Genomic DNA, 21,633 nt, shown 5'->3' with positions numbered 1-21,633 from the left:
AAGAAAACATGGAAGCAAAATAGACCAAAATAACAAAATGTATAGTACATGAAAAAACGATATTTTTGCCTGTAATGTCCTTAAACAGTAACTTCATAATTTTGATTGTTGGCTGCTCATTTAATAACTATTAATTTGACTAGTTTGTTGTCTGCTCTTGTGCGTAGTGAATACTAAAGAAGACCATTGTCTCTGTGTTAGCTGATTATTTTCTAGAATTCTGTTGAGTATTAAACAATTGCGTGAGTGTGAGGGTATTAAAATAAATTGGTCATTAAAGGTGGGGTAGGTAAGTTTGAGAAACCGGCTCGAGATACACTTTTTGTTATATTCCATGGAATGCTCTTAACATCCCGATAGCAATGAATATCTTAAGTGCTTTGACCAAAAATCCATTAAAAAATGTCATCTGTGGAAGCCGTAATACTGTAAAAAGCACGACCAATCCGTTTAGCCGGCCGCCCTGTCTGTCAGCCTTCCATCTTGTGCACGCACAAATGTATCTCGTGCCCTCATTGGGCGTGCCGTAATTGGGCGTGTATTGCGCATTCATGTGTGTTGGAGGAGGTGCTCTAAGGAAGTCTGAAGGAAGGGGCGGATTCTTTTCGGCTGTGTACTTTCAAATTTTAGTGCACTCGAGCCGGTTTCTGAAACTTACCTACCCTACCTTTAAGTCAGGGATGTGCAACTATATTTAACTTTTTGTTTTAAAACATTTTTTATAAATGATTATGGGAAGTGCCCTTTTTCTCCCTTGAGCTCCCGCCCCTCAACATGTCTGTGCACGTCCCTGGGCAGGGGCGACCTTTGCAGAGTCAGCGGTACTATCATCATGATGTGTGAGTGTGACAGTGAGTGACACAGAATGAATGTTACGCCACATTTATGACAGAAAAATAAAAGCTGTTTTTATTTTTACAACAATATTTGGTACTGAGATACATGGATCCTACATTTGGTATAGGATGATGTATTCAGTGGGATCCTGTGCCTGCCTCTCACGTGGTAATAGTGTGTTCATCTCCCTCTTTAAGATCATCCGTCAGGTCACACAGGTTGTCCACCAGGTCTTCCATCAGAGCATACACCTGTCAGAAAGAACAATATAAATCAATGTAGGATGCTCTGTGGGACATCTTAAAAAGGCAAGTGTTGCACTTTCATAAAGTCATGAAATAAAGTTAAACACCCTGACTGTTATGGAGCAGGATCCAAAATCTCCCATAATGCTACTGGGAAGGGTCCTTTGTAATAATAATAATAATAATAATACACTTTATTTGTATAGCACCTTTCATGCTTGACGCTGCCCAAAGTGCTTTTCAGAGTATGACAGAAAATGACAATAAAAAGTGAGGAACATGATTAAAAACAAGGTATAAACAAACAAAATGAGTTATATCAGTGAACCATAAAGCAATAGAACATGAACAGTGATACTAAAAATTCCAATTGCCCCAAATTAAAAAGATAGGTCTTTAATTTACTTTAAAAATTCCAATAAAGGTTGCTGTTCTAGGAACCAATAAGACAGTCCCTTCTATATATACTTTTCTCTAAACAAACCTCTCCAATTTGTAATGCAGGTGTACTTTTAAGGTTGAGCCACAACAATTCCAATTCACACTTAACTCCTAAAGAGATTTTAACATCTCTTTAAAAATCAATCAACCTATTTCTATAATCCTAGATTAGATTTTTTTTAAATGATCCCCAATTTAAATTGTGATCAAATAATAACTTGAAACTTGCACTGAAAGGGGGTTTAACTTTAAAATGGCTGCATTTTTTAGATAGTTTGAATACAATAATCAAGTTCCTTGAAAAAGGTTAAGGGACAGGTTCAACCCAATTTAGTTTATGATGCTGCTGAATTTCTTTCAATAAACTTTGTCTGGATTCATCCATTTTAATAATACTAGTTCTGCAAAGCTGATCTTACAAGTTATTTTTTTTAATCACAGCCTGAGTCTTAGACCTGGACCTTAGACCAGCTTGCTGTCATCACAATAGTTCTCAAACTTTAGAAATCTCCTCCAGAGCTGAAGAACATATTAAACAACACACAGGTGCATGGGTGTTCCTCACAAATACGCTGAACTTCATTTGGTTGCTCCTTTACCTGTTAAGCCCCAAGCCTGTTTTTCAGGTTTCAGGCTCGAAAATGACATTCCCAGAACAAATGACTATATCTTCACTTCTAAAAGGGGTAAATTAATAATCTTTTTTCTCAAAGCAATGATAAACCTGTGAGTTGGATGTAGAAAAGTCAGAATCAATATAGATGTTTTTATTTTTAAAGTAAATTCAGATTGAACATAGTAAAAAAATCAAATAAAAAAAACATTACTTATAGTGAAAACCACCCTTAAATGATGGGATAGTAGACTAAAAGCTTTAGGAGTCAAAACTGTAACACATAATAAGTACCCTGTATCAAGATTGATGCAAAACAAGTGAAATCTGACCTTTTTAGAGAGGTTTAGAAAAAAAGACCCACTGATTGATAAGATAAGATAAGATGAACCTTTATTAATCCCTGAGGGGAAATTCAGTTGTACAAAGCAGCAACAGGGTAAGCGTGGAAAAACAGGACAGCAAAATGTTGACACCACTTTTGAACTGATAGAGCCAATAGAATCTAGAGGGAGGTTCCTAAATCCATCTAAACATTACCATTGGTGAATGAGTGATGCGCAGCCAGCATGCCCAAAACCGGAAGCTCTCATAAGAGGCTTCTCAATACTCAAATTTCCCCTCCTCGACTCCTCGGTCCTCCGGTAGTGACCCGGAAATGAATTTCAGCGCGCCATTTTGAAGGACATCTAATTTCTCTAAATGCACACCGAGGACCGAGGATCGAGCGTCGAGGAGGCTCTCTGGAGGAGCTCTAACCGAGGATACACTGATGGGTCCTCCACGGCTCCTCCACGGATGCATTTCCGGGAACGGTGGAGGCGTGACGCACGGCCGGACTTATCTCAGCCAATGACAGCTCTGCATGCATCCCCTGGATATTATATTAGCAACTGCTTTCATCGCGTCGCGATGTTTCCAGAGAGAACAGCTGTAAGGTCCATGCAGAAAGCAGAGCAGTGTGTATAATATATATCACTCAGTATAACAGGCCTACTCTCTTTATTTGCTTTAGTTTAGTAGATATCTACAAACAAAGAGTCGATATTTTTCTAAGACCATTGCTTCACATAATAAAATACACAACGGCTTATGCTTTAGGAGCTGTAGGTGTGTGTGGTAGTGTGTAGGTGTGTGTGGTACAGTGTGTAGGTGTGTGTTGTACAGTGCGTAAATGCGGCGGACAGACGGGTCTCAGTTGGTTTGGTGTCCTCTGCTTACTTTTAATAGGCCTACTTGTAAATACAACTTTTGGCCCGTAATTTTAATTCCCCATTTCAGCGACCAGAGAGAGGGGGGATATATCCAGTCTCTGATTGTGTTACGTTATTATGAGAGTGCTCTCATACTTTAAATTGTATATATTTATATAAATATATTTGTGTGTGTGTGTCCGCATCTGTAGTCTGTTATTGTCTCATTATACCGCACTCTCAATGAATTCAAAGTAAATATGTGGGGGAACAATGTTCAGCTGATCTAACAGAGATACAGCGCTATGACAAAACACTCGACAGCTGATGCAGCTGTTGCCACGTAATAATGAACGGACGTCTCTTTAAAATGACCGCTCAGAGGAGAGGAGTTCTCATTTCTTTAAACGTCTGCTGCTTCCCCTCCTCTCTCCTCGGTTCCCCTCCTCGGTCCTCCGCTCGCATCTCCTGTGGGCGGGTCTAAGTCTCGAGGAGGGGAACCGAGGAGGGGAGTCGAGGAGGGGAAATTTGAGTATTGAGAAGCCTCTATACACTCTCGTAGCTCTCATAGCAGCTATATATGAAAACTACTCTTATTGACATAAATGTTATGATGGATTATCAGTAATCATTTGAAAGTGACACAGAGACATTGGATTAACCTTCAGCCGCGTTTATATGCGTTTTAATGCCATTGAACACCACTTTTGATCAGAAAACAGCAAAGGTAAGACATATTTGCCGTTTTGGCTACGTAAAGTGAAGTTGTGTGTTGTCTTTGCTTGTTTTCGCTGCCGCGGGTTTTGGTCGCACAATGATGATACTTATACCATTGGAATCCGTGGAATCTCAGCTTTCATATGATATCTATGAATTGAATGATTTGTGCAGATCCGATGAAGTATACAATATTTCTACCGTGAGTTATGTGCTAAGTGCGTTAGCACTCTTTCGCTTAGTGCTAATTCAGAGGCTCGGCGTTAGGCTTGTGTTTTGTTTTGGTAAAAATGGTTCATATCGTCAGGTAGCGGAGTTTCTTCCCGTTAAGTGGGTATGACACATTCATAGTTTGTTAAATGTTAAGAAGCCCTCAGACGCTGTTTCTTGCAAGATGTTGCGGGAGGCTTAACAGGTTAAAATACTGTAAGATAGTTGAAAAACTTGCCTTTGAATGCAGGAGTCTTTTGTAAATGCCCATCGCCTCCGGCTCTACATTTGGGTCTTCGATAAATTCTTGACTGACGCTTTGTGAGGTGGTATCAGTCAGCGAGGCAGTTTCCTTCCCTTGCTTTTCCTTAGAGCTTTTCACCACGTCTTCTCTTCGTTTCCCTTTCTTTTTGCTGTCCTGTACACAAAACGGATAGATAGACAACAGACATCAGTTAATGAAATAAAATAAATGAAATAAATCTAACTTCCAAAACAAGTTGTCTGGTTCATAGTTAGCCACATCTTACATCATGAAAACAACCTCTCACATTTCCAGTGGTGTTTAATAAATTGTTCTGTACCAGGTAGTGTATAGCTGTGTGCACCACAGATGGTGGTCCATGGTCTATTAATTCAAACCCTGGCACACAGTTGGAGAGCAGGTGCACGTTTTCACAGTGTCCTGTTACCATGGTACCCTGTGAGTAATAGTCTGTACCTTACCTATGACTCAACCATCATGCAGGGTAGAGAATACTCAGAATACACACACACAGAAAAGACTGCATCTGTTGTCTGTTTCAAAATGTAATATTTGTTTCTGCCTTTGATGGCTGACAATGGAGACACGGATCGTTAGGAGAGAGATGTTACAGGTCCCTGGGCAGATTCACACCGAGCACTTTATTTATGTGACGACCATCTGAGTCATCAGGACGCAGTATCATCAAAGTTACTCAGATTTGTGAAGAGGACCATGCAAAGTTTCTGGGCTGAGTATAATGAGGATTGGTGAAAACAAATATCTGCATTAAAAACAAATAGAAACTGAGTGAAAGTGTTTTTGCGCATTATTAAAAAAACAGGATAGGACCACGACCATATTTTTCCACTATGATTTTTCACTATTTTGGCCAAAATAATTCTGAAAAACGTCATGAATGGGATATCTTTAGAAATTATTTATTTTAAAAATGTAAATAATACGTGTGTAATCAGTCAAATTTGTTTTTTGTGCATTCTTTGGCAAATAAACTACACTCTGAAGGAACTGTAATGATTGATATTATTATATGGGTATAGTAAACATGACATCAATATCCTTTTAATAGTGTGGTAATTATATTTAAATATCATGGTTATGGTCAATACCAGAATATGGCCTAGAAATGTCAAAAATAATAAGATGTTATACAGTTGTTTTTGCTCCTCTTATAAATTAAATGAACCCTCAAGTGATACGCGGAGTGAAGCAGGTAGGACCCAAACGCAGATAATACTGATAATACCTTTATTTCAAGGGCTCTTATCGAACATATCACATGGAAATAAACAAAACACTCTACGGTGAACTAGGTCACAAACAAAAGAAGCACCAACACTGAACACAGGAAGAGACCAGACTAAATAAAGGGAGGGGTAATCACCAGACGAGAAACAGCCGGGCAGGGGAGGAGAAACACAAGGGCCACAGGTGAACACACTCAAACAATTAGACACACCAGGGAAACTAACGACAGGGAGGAAAAACCCAGGGAGAGGGACCAGACAATACACAAGGAGGAAAACATGACAGAGAGAACAGAAACACACCCATAACAAGACATACAAAACTAAAACGTGACATAACACAAGAATCATGACAGAACCCCCCCCCCTCAAGGGACGGATTCTAGACGTCCCTAAACACCAAAACAAAAATCCAACAACGTCCAGCAGGGTGGGTGGGGGGGGTCCGGAGGACGGGCCTTGGCTGACAGCCCAGGGCGAGGCAGAGTTCGAAGAGGGGGTCTCGGGCGGATGGCCCGGGGGCAAGGCAGAGTTCGAGGAAGGGGTCTTGGGCGGACGGCCCGGGGGCAAGGCAGAGTTCAAGGAAGGGGTCTCGGGCGGACGGCCCGGGGGCAAGGCAGAGTTCGAGGAGGGGCGAAGACCACAGCGGGCGAACTCAGGGGACCGGGCTCGAGGGCGAAGACCGGACAGCTCCGGAGGCCGGGCAGGAGCCGGTGTCGACCGGACAGGATCCGGAGCCGGTGGGACAGGTGTCGGCAAGATTCCCCACGGAAGAGGACACAGGGCCGGCAGGACCCCCGGCCGGAACCTCCAACGACACGGGACATAGGGTTGGCAGAACCCCCGGCAGAAGAGTAGTCTGCGGGACCTCCAACGACACGGGACATAGGGTTGGCAGGACCTCCGGCAGAAGAGTAGTCTGCGGGACCTCCAACGACACAGGACATGGGGTTGGCAGGACCCCCGGCAGAAGAACAGTCTGCGGGACCTCCAACGACACAGGACATGGGGTTGGCAGGACCCCCGGCAGAAGAGCAGTCTGCGGGACCTCCAACGGGACAAGACATGGAGTTGGCGTCGGCTGGGGAGCCAGCAGGAGACGAGGTGCTGGAGTCGGCCGGTACGCCGACAAGACTCGGGAGCTGGCGTCGGCTGGGGAGCCAGCAGGAGACGAGGTGCTGGAGTCGGCCGGTACGCCGACAAGACTCGGGGAGCTGGCGTCGGCTGGGGAGCCAGCAGGAGACGAGGTGCTGGAGTCGGCCGGTACGCCGACAAGACTCGGGGAGCTGGCGTCGGCTGGGGAGCCAGCAGGAGACGAGGTGCTGGAGTCGGCCGGTACGCCGACAAGACTCGGGGAGCTGGCGTCGGCTGGGGAGCCAGCAGGAGACGAGGTGCTGGAGTCGGCCGGTACGCCGACAGGCCTCGGGGAGCTGGTGTTGGCCGGTACGCCAGTCCTGGAGCCGAAACTGGAGTCGGGACCATGGCTACTGGGGCCGGTACTGAAGCCAGAATCATGGCTGTAAGGTCCGGTTTTGGAGCCGGAAACATGGCTGTAAGGTCCGGTTCAGGAGCCGGAAACATGGCTGTAAGGTCCGGTTCTGGAGCCGGAAACATGGCTGTAAGGTCCGGTTCAGGATCCGGAAACATGACTGTAAGGTCCGGTTTGGAAGCCTGGACCCTGGCTGTGTACGCCAGGTAATCCAGTATGGACGCAAAGCTGCGTGGGCCGGTACTGGAGCATGGAGGCATGGCTGCTGGGTCCGGCACTGGAGCCGGAACCACGGCTGTTGGGGCTTGTACTGGAGTCGGAATTGTGGCTGCTCCGGCTGCTAGCCTGGCCTTGCGACGACTCCTCTTAGCAGCCGCCTGAGTACTCTGTGGACCTCCATAAGCCAGCCGAGTTCCGGAATAAAACTCCTGGACAGGAGCAGGAACTGGAGCAGAAGCACGGGTTGAGTGTAGGCGGAACCCACAAAGGCGTATGGTGCCAGGTTGGGAATTGGGAGCCAGGGAGCTAGCATGCCTGGGGCTAGCAGGCCGGGAATCCCACACCGGAATCATGGCTGTTGGAGCACGGGCTGGAATCCTGGCCCTGCGTCTCCTAGAGGCTCTTTGGAGACTCCGTGGACCTCCAACAGGACCGTAGTCGGATCCGAGGAAAGGGTTAGAAGCGTCGGACCAATCCTCAGGACAACTTGTGAAAAGCTGTAACCATTCCGGCAACGAACTCCTCAACCAAGGCATTTCGGCCACCTCCATTCGTGCCTTCTCGAGAATAGCCTCTTTGTCCTTTCTAGAAGAAGTTCCTTTCCACTCAGCATGATAACATTGTAGAGAAAAGTCTAGATCGAACAGATCCATCTCAAACTCCTGAAAATCCGCTGGGTCCATTTCTTGGTTGGTGCTTTCTGATACGCGGAGTGAAGCAGGTAGGATCCAAACGCAGATAATACTGATAATACCTTTATTTCAAGGGCTCTTATCGAACATATCACATGGAAACAAACAAAACACTCTACGGTGAACTAGGTCACAAACAAAAGAAGCACCAACACTGAACACAGGAAGAGACCAGACTAAATACAGGGAGGGGTAATCACCAGACGAGAAACAGCCGGGCAGGGGAGGAGAAACACAAGGGCCACAGGTGAACACACTCAAACAATTAGACACACCAGGGAAACTAACGACAGGGAGGAAAAACCCAGGGAGAGGGACCAGACAATACACAAGGAGGAAAACATGACAGAGAGAACAGAAACACACCCATAACAAGACATACAAAACTAAAACGTGACATAACACAAGAATCATGACATCAAGTGTGATGGTGACACACATGATATACTGTATAACACATTGTTTCAGAGAACCAGGCAGCAGGTGGCCTAATGTGTGGCAGCAGTCTGTAGTAACAGGAAAATGGGAGTTGTTGAATATCAGATGATTGAATGATGACAGCTCAAAGTAGTGAAGATGACTCACAGTTGGGTCAGCTGTAAGTCAGCTGAAGTGATGTGTCTTCATACTTCATAATTAAAACAAGTTTTGGATCTGCTGGCCTGCCTATCAGTGGAGAGAACATCTTATAGCAGCCCATCTATGAATTGTCAAAGGCAACAAACACCTTCTCTTCACTCACCTCCACTGATTTTTCAGTTGTTGCTGACTTGGACTCCACTTTGCTGTCCTCCTTAACTCTGGACTTCACTCCACTTCTCTCTTCTTTAGCAGCCGCTCCTCCCTTTTTCTCACTCTTCTCATCTTTGGTATCAGCCATATCTGTGATGAAATAACTCAGTAGCATAAGGAATCTCCATCAATCTACATCTTATTGAAAGTCTGAGTCTCACCAGCATCAGAGATTGGGGGTTCCTCCTTTTCATAGATCCATGTGTCTCTCTCTGGAAGGCCCATAACCTCTCTGAGCCACATGGCCTCACCAGCCATGGTGTCGAGGAGTTCCCTCCACAGCTGCTGCCTGCAGGGGGCAGCACATACCACCATAACCCTGTAGACTTACTACACTATGTACAAGTGTGTATCGTGTGTGTAGAAGCTATGATAGAGATGGTTCATGACTCATTGCTTGTGTTTATGCCTCACCCAACAGTTCCTGCAGTTAGCTGCTGCTGCTTGAGCTGAGGAGGTTCAGAGAGCTGCAGAATCAGAGAGTTGATCCGGGCCAGGCTCTGTTCCTGAGCCGACTCATGCTTAGGCAGAGACAGAACAACCTTGGGTGGAGAACCAATGAATGGACAAATAAATATGTTGAGTTTTTAATCATGGTATAGCATTTGATAGTCAAGTGCACAGTGCATTCAAAGAGGACCTTCACATTGGTTCAACCTGCTACTGTACATGTACTTTAATTGTACTAACCAAGGTTTATCATGCACCTTAACATTAAATAATGTCTCTACCTGTCGCAGTGTATCCACAGAGAGGTCCCAGCTGCTTCCTGGTTGAACTTCTTGCGACAGTCTCTTTAGGTCCTCCACTGGCAGATAAAGATACTGCAACTAAAATAATGTATGAAGTAGTTATCAATATAAGCAGTATAAACCATACATCCATACAACACCATAGCTACCTGTCAATCACAACGTAGCCACGTCCTAAACCACACCCTGCTTTATCATCTATTGTACATTCATTGTGACAATACTTTACACAAAATTAACATCATGCTGCACTGAAGAAAACTTCAATTACCGATTGAGACCATTACTATTATTAGGAACGAGTTTACTAAGGTAATACATAAAGTGAAAAGTAGGGTCATTTTCTCATAGAATTCTATATAATCTGACTTGTTTTTTCACCCAGTATAGTCGCACCCTGCTGGTCTTTAGAGAGAATGCAGATTTAAAGGCTCACCAGCATTGACCTCACTTTTCACTGGAGGTTGATTACCCTTGGTATCTGTAGGTCCTCCACTGGCTGATGATTGAATTAAAACAGTGTTTGGAGTATAAATCAAACACTGTAAATAAGAAGTTGACCTCGTCACTGCGATGTTGTCTATTGGTTTGTGGACTACAGTTTGAAGCCTTACGTTTGGAATTACAATGAACTTTTATGAACTGAAAACACCTTGTGGAAGGGACTCTAATGAGGACAACAAATGTGTGCCACCCTTTGTGGTGATAAAATGTGGGTTAGGGTTAGAAAGCTGCAATCATCACAATATTTGGTAATGACTTTTGAAAGCCTTCTATTTATCCTAATTAGTGTAGATAGCCTGTAAACAGATAAATGTACTCTTAATTTGTTGTTACACTTTCCTATGTTGTTTTCAATCATTAGCTGCCATGTCTAATGATTATATTGTAAAGTATTTTTATTGTATGTACAGCACTTTGGCTCGACCAAAAATCGTTTTAAAAATGTGCTATATAAATAAAACTTGATTTGATTTGATGTCTATTGATGTTGTCTATCAAAGCTAAATGGGCCTTTACTACAGCCATGCTCTATATTCACTGTAGTCTAATTAGCTAAATCAGCCTCATAATTAACCCAGTTATAGCCAGGTTACTAGGACACTAGTGCATGACATATTTAGTACAGTGTAGTGGCAACAGTGACTAATTGAAGTTATAATCATTTTGTATCTATTATGAGTGTGATAATGGATGGATATTTTTGAGTTTGTGAAGGACATGCTATAATGGGCTGATCACACCCTTGTCTTCAGTTAAAAGGTCAAGAAGAACAACACGATGGGCCCACTGGTGGATCACCTCACACCATGCTGTGAGTAAGATTCAGGGGGTACTATATACAAAGAAACATGTCTGGTATCTCACTGATGTAAAAAATGTGGCCATGTATTAGGGCTGCTCGATTATGGCAAAAATCATAATCACGATTATCTTTGGTCAATATTGATATCACAATTATTAAATACAATTATTCATTGACTTTGAAAACATTCTTTAAAAAAAATTAAAATAATGATTTGAACAGTATTGTTTCTAACAGTTGAATACCCTGAACTTTAAGTATAATTCAACTGAAAAACCAATAAAAAAATTATACATTTATATCTACATTTAAAGGTGGGGTAGGTAATTTTGGAGAAACCAGCTCGAGTGCACTAGAATTTGAAAATACATACAAAAAATAAATAAAAAAATTAATTACCTAATTTATTTTTTCCGGTTTTTTCCGGTTGTGTATAAGGTGGGGTATGTAATTTATTTCAGAATTTTTTTTTGTTATATTCCAAGGAATGCTCTTAACATCCCGATAGCAATGAATATATTAAATGCTTAAAATGACAATAAATACATCAAGAAATGTCATCTTTGAAAAAAGCACGACGATGGCCTACCTGCCTGTCAGCCTTCCATCTGTGCACAAACTTATCTCGTGCCCTCATTGGTCATGTGCGCGTTCGTGTGTGTTGGAGGAGGGGCTCTGTAAGGAAGTGGCAGATTTTTTCCGGTTGCGTATTTTCAAATTCTAGCGCACTCGAGCTGGTTTCTCCAACATTACCTACCCTACATTTAAGACCTAAGGAGGGTTTATATGAAAATAAACGCCTATAAAAACTGAAGTGTGGGATGATTTAAGGACAAGATCTTCCACTTGTAGTATTTACCTTGGGGTTTTGGCGTAAAAACTCTTGCTCTTCGGTGACGTAGAGTTCTGCAGGAGAGCTGGGTCTCTCTAGGGTGCGGACCCCCCGCAGCACGTCATACACAATGGACCGACACAGTTTCTCCTTCACTATCTTTTCCAGCTTCGTCTGCTCGTGCACGCACAACAGAAACAAAGATAAAAAAAAACACAGATGGGCTTCAAGAAGATCTCAGTGCCATCTGTCCTTGCAATTTGCAGTCGTACTTTCAGATAAAACTGCAACTAGTAACTATTTTCATTTATTTCCCAATATTTAATAAAATGGCTTACATTTTTCAGACTGATAAGAAAAACCGAGTCACAAAACAGTGAAAATTGCCATCCCCACTTCATAAAGTCTAAAGGAGGTCTTAAAAGTGTTGTTTTGTCAGTCCAAAACCCAAATATTTATTCTGTTATAGATCAAATAAACAGAGAAAACCATGACATTTCCATATTTAAGAAGCAGAAAATAGTACTTTCAGCCATTTTGCATGAAAAATTACTTTTACGATTAATTGATTATCAAAATTGTGCAACAGTTGCAGCTCACTAAAACACACTGTAATTGTACCCACCTGTATGAAAAGCCTCTGGTCTGCAGTTGTGTCCTGGTGCAGAGCCACTCCTCTCAGAGAGACCTGCATGGAGGCACCTCGCAGCAGCACAGGGTGGGTGTTGAGCTGCCATATCTCAGTTCTGATGCCTGGCTCCTCTGACTTAAATACAAACTCAACACACTGGGTTTCACCTGGACGCATAACGCCTGGATGGGAGTGGAAGCATAATTAAAAACTGGTTGAGGTGCAATGAGTAGATAAAGATAAAGTAGATGAAAGATAAAGTATAATGGGCTGAAACTGGGACAAACAGTGTGTGACCAGGGTTTAGCAGGTGGCTGGCTGTGTGTGTGTTTACCACTGGAAGAGTTGAAGTAGAAGAGATGACGCATTGTGTGTGATCGCAAGTTAGCAAGGCAGCATGGCACGGGAAGCTGCTGCCAGCTGTAGAAGATGGCCGAGCTGCCCTCATTGTGCAGCTCCAGGTGGGATGATGCTCTTTCTCCAGTCAGGGCCTCAAAGATAATTGTGGCACTGATTCCTACTTGTCCCTGATCAGTGAGTGATAGAGGGAAAAGTGTATTAATATGATGTAGGCGTCTCCAATAACAGGAAGCATGGACAAATAAAGGCAAACGGCAGGTAGAGAAACATGGAGGAAGGTGAAATTACTTGTGGTCTACTCACATGGTAAATGTAGCTTCATATCCATTTACACCATTTATTCCATCACAGCAGTTGTGTTATCAACTCAATCTCTATTCCTTCTAGAAATTCTGTTTTCATACTGTAATTAATCACAGTCGTTTCTGTTTGCCGTACTCTTGATCATTGTCCACCTAAACTAAAGCTTCCTGATCTTTTATTCCCTAAAATGTAAAGCCTGACTATAATAAGACCTCTGCAGGGAATTTTAAAATTTAAAAAAATCAGGAAAAAATGCTGATTCATGGTAGCTCAACATCGTTCAGGGATGTTATGATGAATTTAACTAGACTGTGCAACTGGGGAAATAGGAAATGAAATCATGTCCATACTATGAGCCTGGTAAGATATCATATTTGATATATCATGGTTTGAAACTCATTGGTGCAGACTAACTATCTGTTTTAAGGCCGCTCTGTACCTGGTTGATGGGAGAGTTTCCAGTCCAGCTAGCAAGTTGACCTCCGAACCTCAAGGCAGGAATGAGCAGAGCGTCGGTCCAAACATCATCGTACTGCGCCAGAGGATTCCTGTGGAAGAGAACAATAAATCAGGAGTACCACACGGCCAACAAGATAGAAACTAGACTGCACCTTGACTTCTGATACTAGATATGGATTTATTAAATTAGTTTGAATGTCATTTGAATCTGTAGTATTGTTATGTTATTTCTTTACATCTGGAATGCTGATTCTTCCCTCTGCACAAAACCAGCTCCTAAAAGGAGAACCATTGAAGGCAATCATGCATTCAAGTGTTTCTTGTTCAACTTAACATTTGTAAGCTTAGCATCAGGAAGCTGCCCTAACATGAGTGACAAAATGTAGTTCATGTTGAGACGTACACTTCAACATTATGGGTAACTGAGAATACAAATGTATATGAAAATCGATCCATTCGATATGATTTTTTGTGATTCATAAATTTGCATTTCCTTCTTATAATTATCTGGGTATTTTGTTCATAACTCCCTCACATTTAAACCACATGTGCAGCACCTGGTTGCAGCACCTGGTTGCAGCACCTGGTTTTTATTTTAAAAACAAGTTTTGTTATTCTTTTTATGAAACAAATTAAATAATAATAATGACTCGTAAATAATAAAAAATTAATTAATTAAAAAGATGTACTGGAGATTATGACATGGTTCCCATTCATTCAATTAAAATTTAAGAACCTATAATATGGCACTGATTTGTGGGTAGTGATTTGTAGTGCCTTTGAAATAGGGCAAGACATTTGGCCTGATTTTGATATATTTAACCAAGCTTTGGTAAGAAATAATGGCAAATCTCTAAAAATCAACAAAGCCCAGCTTACAGGTCCTCCTTCCTCATGTTCTTGTGCTCTGTCTCGTCTTCCAGCTCCTCCAGTAAGGGACCACGACACACTCTGACAGAAGTGACAGGCGTGCTGGAGCCAATAACCTCCAGTCCATACATCTCCTGTAATAAAAGCCACACAGTGGGTGTCGGTTGTGAAGGAGGTAGTTAGCTTTGTATGCTCATTCAACATTGTGACACGGGGCATTGAAACACAATACCCAGAGTCCTTTTCAGGGTACGCATGTCCTGTCAGCGCACATCCAGAAAGTGCAGCCGGAACGGACAAAAGGAGGTGTTGAGGACGAGGTGTTGTGGAACACACAGTCCGGATGTCAATGGCTAAATTAAACTTTATCAATGTGCACATACACTGTCCTTAAAACTTTCCCCCGACAACTGTGAAACATATGCATGTGTGTTCAAACTAAAGAAGCAGTGAAAATATTTAATTTAGGTAAATGTCATCATTACATATTCTTTGCTAGTTGTTGGTCACATTTCTGTAAAAAGGTACATTTTAGGGTTCCTTGTCAAATATATTTGTCATGCACTTTTATTTATTCAGTCCGTGTACCAATACGATTATTTTGTGGGGACCCCCTTTATATGGTGTCCCTCACATTTTCCTCTTCCCTTTTTGTGTCACGGGAGCGGTGAACTGCAATGTGTTCGGACATTTCTGCATTAAGCTATGAACATGTGTGTATACTGAATTAGTTATGTCTTATTTAATCTATGCAGGGGCCGAAGTGTGAGGGCATACAATATACTGTAGTAACGACTGATTTGTTGTTCATCTGTTGTCAGAATAAACGGAGATCGGCTCCAACGATATGCTGACTCGGGTCTTATCCTTCCACAACACCACTAGTCGACACTATGTCATAAAAAGGAGAGGATTTCTGAGTCTTTCTTCAATGAAAGTCTCCATTGGCCTCAGAAACAAAAACACATCATCAGCTTAGCTCTACCATTATATCATGTGACATAATAATTAAAGTGCAATCTTTTGTTCTCCTGAAGTTCAAACTCTTCTTCTTGAGTATCACTAGAGGCTATATTTTCTTCCGCCCTTTCTGTCATTCGCCCCCCTCTTCCCTACCTTTGTTCCTCTCTCTCGTTACAGCCCCTACCTCTCCTTATTATCGCTCTCCTGTATGTCACGAAGCCACAGACCAGTCAGCTGCTGACAAGACAGTCTGTTTCCTCCTGTGTGTTTGTCAAGAGGCACTTCAGACCCCAACCCCCCCCTCAGCATCACACATCCACCAGCCCGGCAGAACACACTGCTACCATTTCCTCTAATGTCACGGACACAATGTGTGTGTGTGTGTGTGTGTGTGTGTGGGTGTTACCCTGCACATCTTTTCAGTGCTACTATACAACACGCTCCAGACTTAATATCTGGACTCAATGTGAAGGCTCCAGTTCCTCATTAATCTCATCATGCATGTGCGTACTAACTGTACTTTTTACAGGTAATAAGATACACCATCACATAATTGCTCAAGAGTATGTAAAGTGGTTTGTGTGTGTGTGTTCATGCCTGTGTGCAATTTGCATTAAACATCACACTTTTTTCAGCATCATAACCCAGTTAAATTCTGCACAAAGATATGGTGCATATATTTTTTAGGTTCAGTGTACGACCTCAGAGGATAATCCATGTCCAGCTCAAACAAAAGATCCAAGTCTAAAAAGGTCATCAAGTCACCCTTTTATCCTATTATTTTTGGGGAAATTATCAGTATAATCATAAGAGCAATTCAGTTATTGCCAAAACGATGTTATTGTGAGATCACAGTGACCTGGACCATTTGACCACCATAACCCAATCAGTTCATCCTTGAGTCTTAATCGATGTTTGTAAGAGATGGAAAGTACTGTAAAAAACTGAAGAAATGCCTGGTGGATTCAAACTTCTGTTGCAATTATTTTGCAGTTGTGTGTGAGTTGTGTTACCGGCTTTTTGATATCCATGTCCTGCAGAAGCTCCCCCAGCTCCTGGCACTGGTGCTGCAGGTAGGTGCTCTGGTCCCAAGTCCGAGACGCTGGACGAGTCTCAGCAGAAATAATTCCTAGAGAATCAAACATTTTCCACAGAGAGATTTATTATTAGAGTTTATTCCGAGTAGTCCCCCAAAAAAGAGACAATCACTCATCTTTACCTGTTATACATCAGCGGCTGCAACTGCAGTGGCACACTGTTTTCAAGTTGTCCGTCTGTACCATTCTTAACATGGAATTAAATGAAACGTCTGGAGGGATTTTGTTCAAATGTTGCACAATTCTCCTCTTGAACTCAAGGACACACTGATCAGATTTAGGGGGGCAAGGGTCACATTTTCAGACAAAACTCAACAATACATATGCCAATTCCACACAACGGATGCCTTTTGGGACAGACATGGATGACTTGACTAGTTGGCAGAGGCAAAGAACCACGAGGCATTTTTGTATTTTTATCTTTTTTACTTTGGTGAGCATTTGTTTTATGATGTTTCGGGATTATCCTCAACGCCAAGTGTGGTTTTCAAAAATGTGTCTTCAGGGGGAAAATTGGACATCTAGAATGTGATTTCACAAACACTTTTTAGAATGTTGGGCCAACTGGATGTTCCAAGCGAATGCACCATGAGAAGAAACAGTTTGAAGAAGGAGGTTTCTGTGTGTACCTGATTCCCGGCGTACGCTGCCCGGTTGTGCTACGTGTGCGACAGGTGACCATCTGCCCTGCTCCGTCTGAGTCAGAGTGGCTGCGATGCCACTCATTTCATCTCCAATACGCTGTGGGAGGCTCCAAAACTCACTGCCCACACGGTAACCCTAAGACATAGATGTAAAGACACGTGAGTGAAGAAGCCGCAGAGAAAATCAAATCAAATAGGAGAGGATTCTGACTCAAATGTGTGTCATACATATCCAGAGTGGATGAGAGGCATGACTCGGTTTAGAAACTCCCTCTGCTCCTGAGTTTCTCTGTAATGGTTGGCTTGGTTCATCAGTAAGCTCTCTACCGGCCTGTCGAGCATGTCTTGAGAGAGTTGAACAGAGCAGCAGATGAATAAAGAGATGGGAGAAAAAGTATTTTGGAAATCAAATATTAATGTATACATGAGCAAATATGAAGTATGCATCTATGAGATGTATTCATTCATCAACTCCTGATTCAGTTCAAGTGTTTTTCATTCAATAATATATTGCCTCTTGTTAATGCTTAGACAAATGCGAGCTGATTCTTTTTTTTTTAGGTTGTAAGCAGGCAGAAATGATTATGCAAATGTGATGTATTTCTGGTGCAGGTTGCTGTACAGTGTAATCCGCTCACCAGATAAGAGGTCCTGCTGCCGTCTGCGCTGCGTCATGTGAGCCTGCCAGTGCTGCAGGGCATTGCTCTGAATGTTTCTGCAGCCTGAAGGGATCCCACGCCCGTCCTCCACAGCCTCAGACCCATGTCTCTCTGGGGCCTCAGATGGAGTGTATTTCCTGGACTTTGCTATTCGCTTCACCAACTGGATAGTGGGAAAAGGAAGGAAGGAACCAGAGTTGGCTTGCGCAGTCAGCGGTTTCTGTTTCGTTACATCAGTTTACAGAATGACAGCTGTATTTGGTTTCCCGATTTGAAATACTATATGTTAAAATGTAAATGCTGTTTCATTATGATATACCTCTGTCTCCCCTTTGGCTTCCAAATAACTTTGGAAATCCTCTAAAGTACCCAGAATGCTGTGTGGAAGAACCATCTCTTGGTCATCAAAGTTGAACCCTTCTGATCCTGAAAAAAAAAAGAGTATTGGAACCAACACTGAAAATAACACTAATTTCAGCCTTAGGATACAAATTATGAACATCTTTCTCACTACAGTACACTGTACAATGTGTTATTGTTCATGAGGACAAATGAAGATGACCAACCTGTGCAGTCTGGAGGTTGAGAGTCAGGGTCCTGATTCACTGGATGAGTCGCTGGCCCCTGCACAGTAACACTTGCTCCTTCAGCTGGCTGTGTCTTAGGCACAAGAGCCATGTGAGCTGGTTTGGGGCGGCCCTTCGGTGGCTTAGGTATATGAATCTACAGACATAATCATATTGTCAGTAACATATTCAACTGCTATAAAACACCCTTGGTGCCACACAAACATGATTTGTATTTTTGGGGGAGCAAAGTTCATTTCAAAGTCAGAGTAAATACTGTAAATGGATGAAGCGGGTTTACTTTATTGCTGTCCTGTGGCTGAAAGGACATGGCCTGGAGTTCACAGTCTTTAAGAGTACAGATGTCGGGCTGCTCATAACCCAAGATGTGCAACTCCTCTGATGGTTTCAGCTTCTTGTTCTCTAGAGGAGAGAGTCAAGATATAAACTGGAAAATGGGAACAGTCATTCTGAGTGCTCCCACACTTCAAGTCTCTTGGTAATCTCTCCACACAGAGACTATAATGTTTCATGTTGCTTATCCCTAATTCTTACATTTTAAAAAGTGAGAGAGGCTTTACTTCATTTGTGCAAAGTACATAAGTGGTCACAAACTCACAGCTATCGCCCTGGAACACTGACATGGTTATGCAATTCTGTTCATTTCTCTGAATATAGTTTCCATGGCCACAACAACAGTGAAAGATCCTTGGCTTTTGTAAGTGTTTTTCTTCACTTCCTCCATGTTGTCAGTCTCAAACTAAGTGCAGTTTCTCACATAATTGATTTGATTTGCCAGCAGCAAAGCCCTTGCCCTTATCCAAAGAAATTGCTGCTGCAATTCTACATGTTTTCGCAAAAGAAACAGCCAATGAAACGCCTTTTTTTCTGACCATGATCTTATGTACTTTCTCCCTAAGAGAATGCAACAAATAGGCTGCCCAAGTACTCAGCAGTTATTTCCACATTTATGCTACCTTTTACTTCGACTACAGTACATTTGAGTTGAAAATATCTTCCTATTTTCCACTTAGACAACTTTACTAGTTACCTTGCATATCCCGATTAATCAAAAAAATATATAAAAAAATTACATTTTAAATATATAATTATAGGCTAAGTTTAGATCAATCATAAATGGTTTGTACAATAATAATCATAATGTATTTTTTCCCATTCATAAAACAAACTACCAAAGGAGTTTTGGGACTAAAGTATGGTATCTGAACTCTGATTAGCAGAGGTGGAAAAAGTACTCGGATCAAAAGTAAAAACACCACAGTGTAGAAATACTCTGTTACAAGAAAAATATCCTGCACTCAAAATGTCACTGAAGTAAAAGTACAAGAGCTATAGCGACAGCAGGAAACAAACAAAGTCGCTGAGAGGCTGAGGCCGGGCCCGTTTGATATTGTGTGACACGCTACAACAAAGTACTTGCTGAGATCAAAAACTCTGTTTAAAGATAATGTAGATTAATGAAATCTGGGATGATCAACTTATTTTCCTTGGACATATATATTGCTATAGTAATCAAACAATCATTAGACTTGCGGTCAACACAAAGTACAACGACCCTGTGTCACCCTCTCTTCCACACACACCTCACGCAGGTGAACAGGAGTATAATGAGTGCCGCCCATATAGATGGGACCCAAGCCAACCAATCAATAGTGATCAAACAAATATCTTATATTAAAACAAAACACATTACTATACACGTTTCATGGCTCCTACAAGAGCATTAGAATCAAAATATACGTTCTAAAAGTAAAGTACTCGTTTTGCACATTGGCCCATTCCAGATGTATGTATATTATATGTTTTGATCATAATTATTGATCATTAAAGTGTTATAAAAGCTGGTAAAGTTGCAGCTCGTTTCAATTACTTTATACTGCAGGGTAGATTGTGATTTTACTCCAGGTGTAATAAAGCCTTATTTAATTTTTCATTATGTTTCACATCATTAATCCAAATCTGCAAGGGATCTAAATAAATGTAGTGGAGTACAAGTACATTATGTACCTCTGAATTGTAGTAGGGGAGCAGTATAAAGTAGTACGAAATTGAAATACTCCAGTAAAGTACAAGTCTCTGAAAATGAACTTAAGTTACTTAGTTACTTTACACCAGTGCTGATTAGTTCTTCTTCAAGTATTAATGGACACAGTTACTGTCAGCTGTAGGAAGTAACTAAGTACATTTACTCAAGTACTTAAGTACAATTTTGAGATACTTGTAGGCCTACTTTACTTGATTATTTCCATGTTATGCTACTTCTACTCCGACTTCTAAATTACTTTGCAGATTTGGATTAATGATGTGACATATAATCAACATTTTTGAAGGCAACACTTTAATTTACGAAGGACTTAGTTATCTACATTGTGGTTTCGCTACTTTAACAAAAGTCAAAGTTCTGAGTATCTTTTCCAACAAAAATAAAGAGAGGCACAGCTTCATTCTCGCTGTTGACTTCAGTGCAGCTCCTGAGCAGGTGGAGAGGTCATGGTGCTGCAAACGCTTAGCTCGTATACAGTTACAGAGACATGGACAGGGGGGTAAAAGAAAGACACAGAAGTGTGTGACTTAGCCTACCTGCAGCACTTAGACGCCTGAGCCCCTTACTCACTGACTCGCCGTAATTCATTTGTTCTCACTGCCGTGAAAGTTTCGGTAAACTCATGTAGCGTTTGTTAGCCAGCAGTGCTAACCGAGCTAGCGCTGCACCTCAGCGTCAAGTATGTTCTCTCTATTGGTAACCATGGTCACCACGACGCTTCAGAACAAAGGAGGAGCAGAGGAGTTTGTTTTAAACAAGATGTGAGTATGACAGTATTGCACATGTGTTTCCGGTTTATTCAGTTATTGTAACATAAAGGACCCTAGTTTCTATCACCACACAGATCAAACCTTAATCAGCCTATTTGGGACTGTACCACAGACTTTTGGTTATGACCTTCAATTATTATGTATTTAATTATATTTGGTTATTTTGATAATGGCATCAGTCTTGTTGTTTTATATGCAAAATTCCATATTGGCTACTAACACATTTGCCTGCCCTGCCTGCTTCAAGTCCTACCTGGACACACTAAATAGGCCTACTTCACAAACTCTAAAGCTGTGAAAAGTAATTAATTTGATTTCTAATTCATTTTTCTTATGTTTTATTTTAGTTTCTATTTTGGTTTTGTATGGCTGCTCTTCGGTTCTGTGTGCAAAGTT

General features: G+C 41.9%; 1 protein-coding gene across 2 annotated transcripts; it reads right to left on the bottom strand.

Moving 5' to 3' along the window:
• Positions 1-886: 886 nt before the first annotated feature.
• Positions 887-21,167, bottom strand: mycbpap (mycbp associated protein). 2 transcript variants are annotated; one of them, XM_034239307.1, is made up of 19 exons: positions 21,004-21,167; positions 18,704-18,825; positions 18,403-18,559; positions 18,156-18,262; positions 17,816-17,999; positions 17,406-17,521; positions 17,163-17,313; positions 16,450-16,565; positions 14,483-14,607; positions 13,584-13,692; positions 12,816-13,008; positions 12,476-12,663; positions 11,878-12,024; positions 9,692-9,790; positions 9,375-9,502; positions 9,122-9,249; positions 8,911-9,050; positions 4,495-4,674; positions 887-1,088 (listed from the first exon to the last, which is right to left on the bottom strand). In XM_034239307.1, the coding sequence occupies exons 1-19, from the start codon at positions 21,053-21,055 to the stop codon at positions 999-1,001; spliced, it is 2,532 nt and encodes an 843-aa protein (XP_034095198.1). In that variant the 5' UTR covers positions 21,056-21,167; the 3' UTR covers positions 887-998. The 2 variants fall into 2 exon arrangements, with proteins under 2 accessions (XP_034095198.1, XP_034095199.1); XM_034239308.1 differs by lacking the exon at positions 18,704-18,825 and having other exon boundaries at positions 21,004-21,142.
• Between the last annotated feature and the right edge of the window lie 466 nt (positions 21,168-21,633).

Source organism: Gymnodraco acuticeps, unplaced genomic scaffold (assembly GCF_902827175.1).
Source record: "Gymnodraco acuticeps unplaced genomic scaffold, fGymAcu1.1, whole genome shotgun sequence".
NCBI lineage: Eukaryota > Metazoa > Chordata > Actinopteri > Perciformes > Bathydraconidae > Gymnodraco > Gymnodraco acuticeps.
This window is presented reverse-complemented; position numbering and strand designations above follow the sequence as displayed.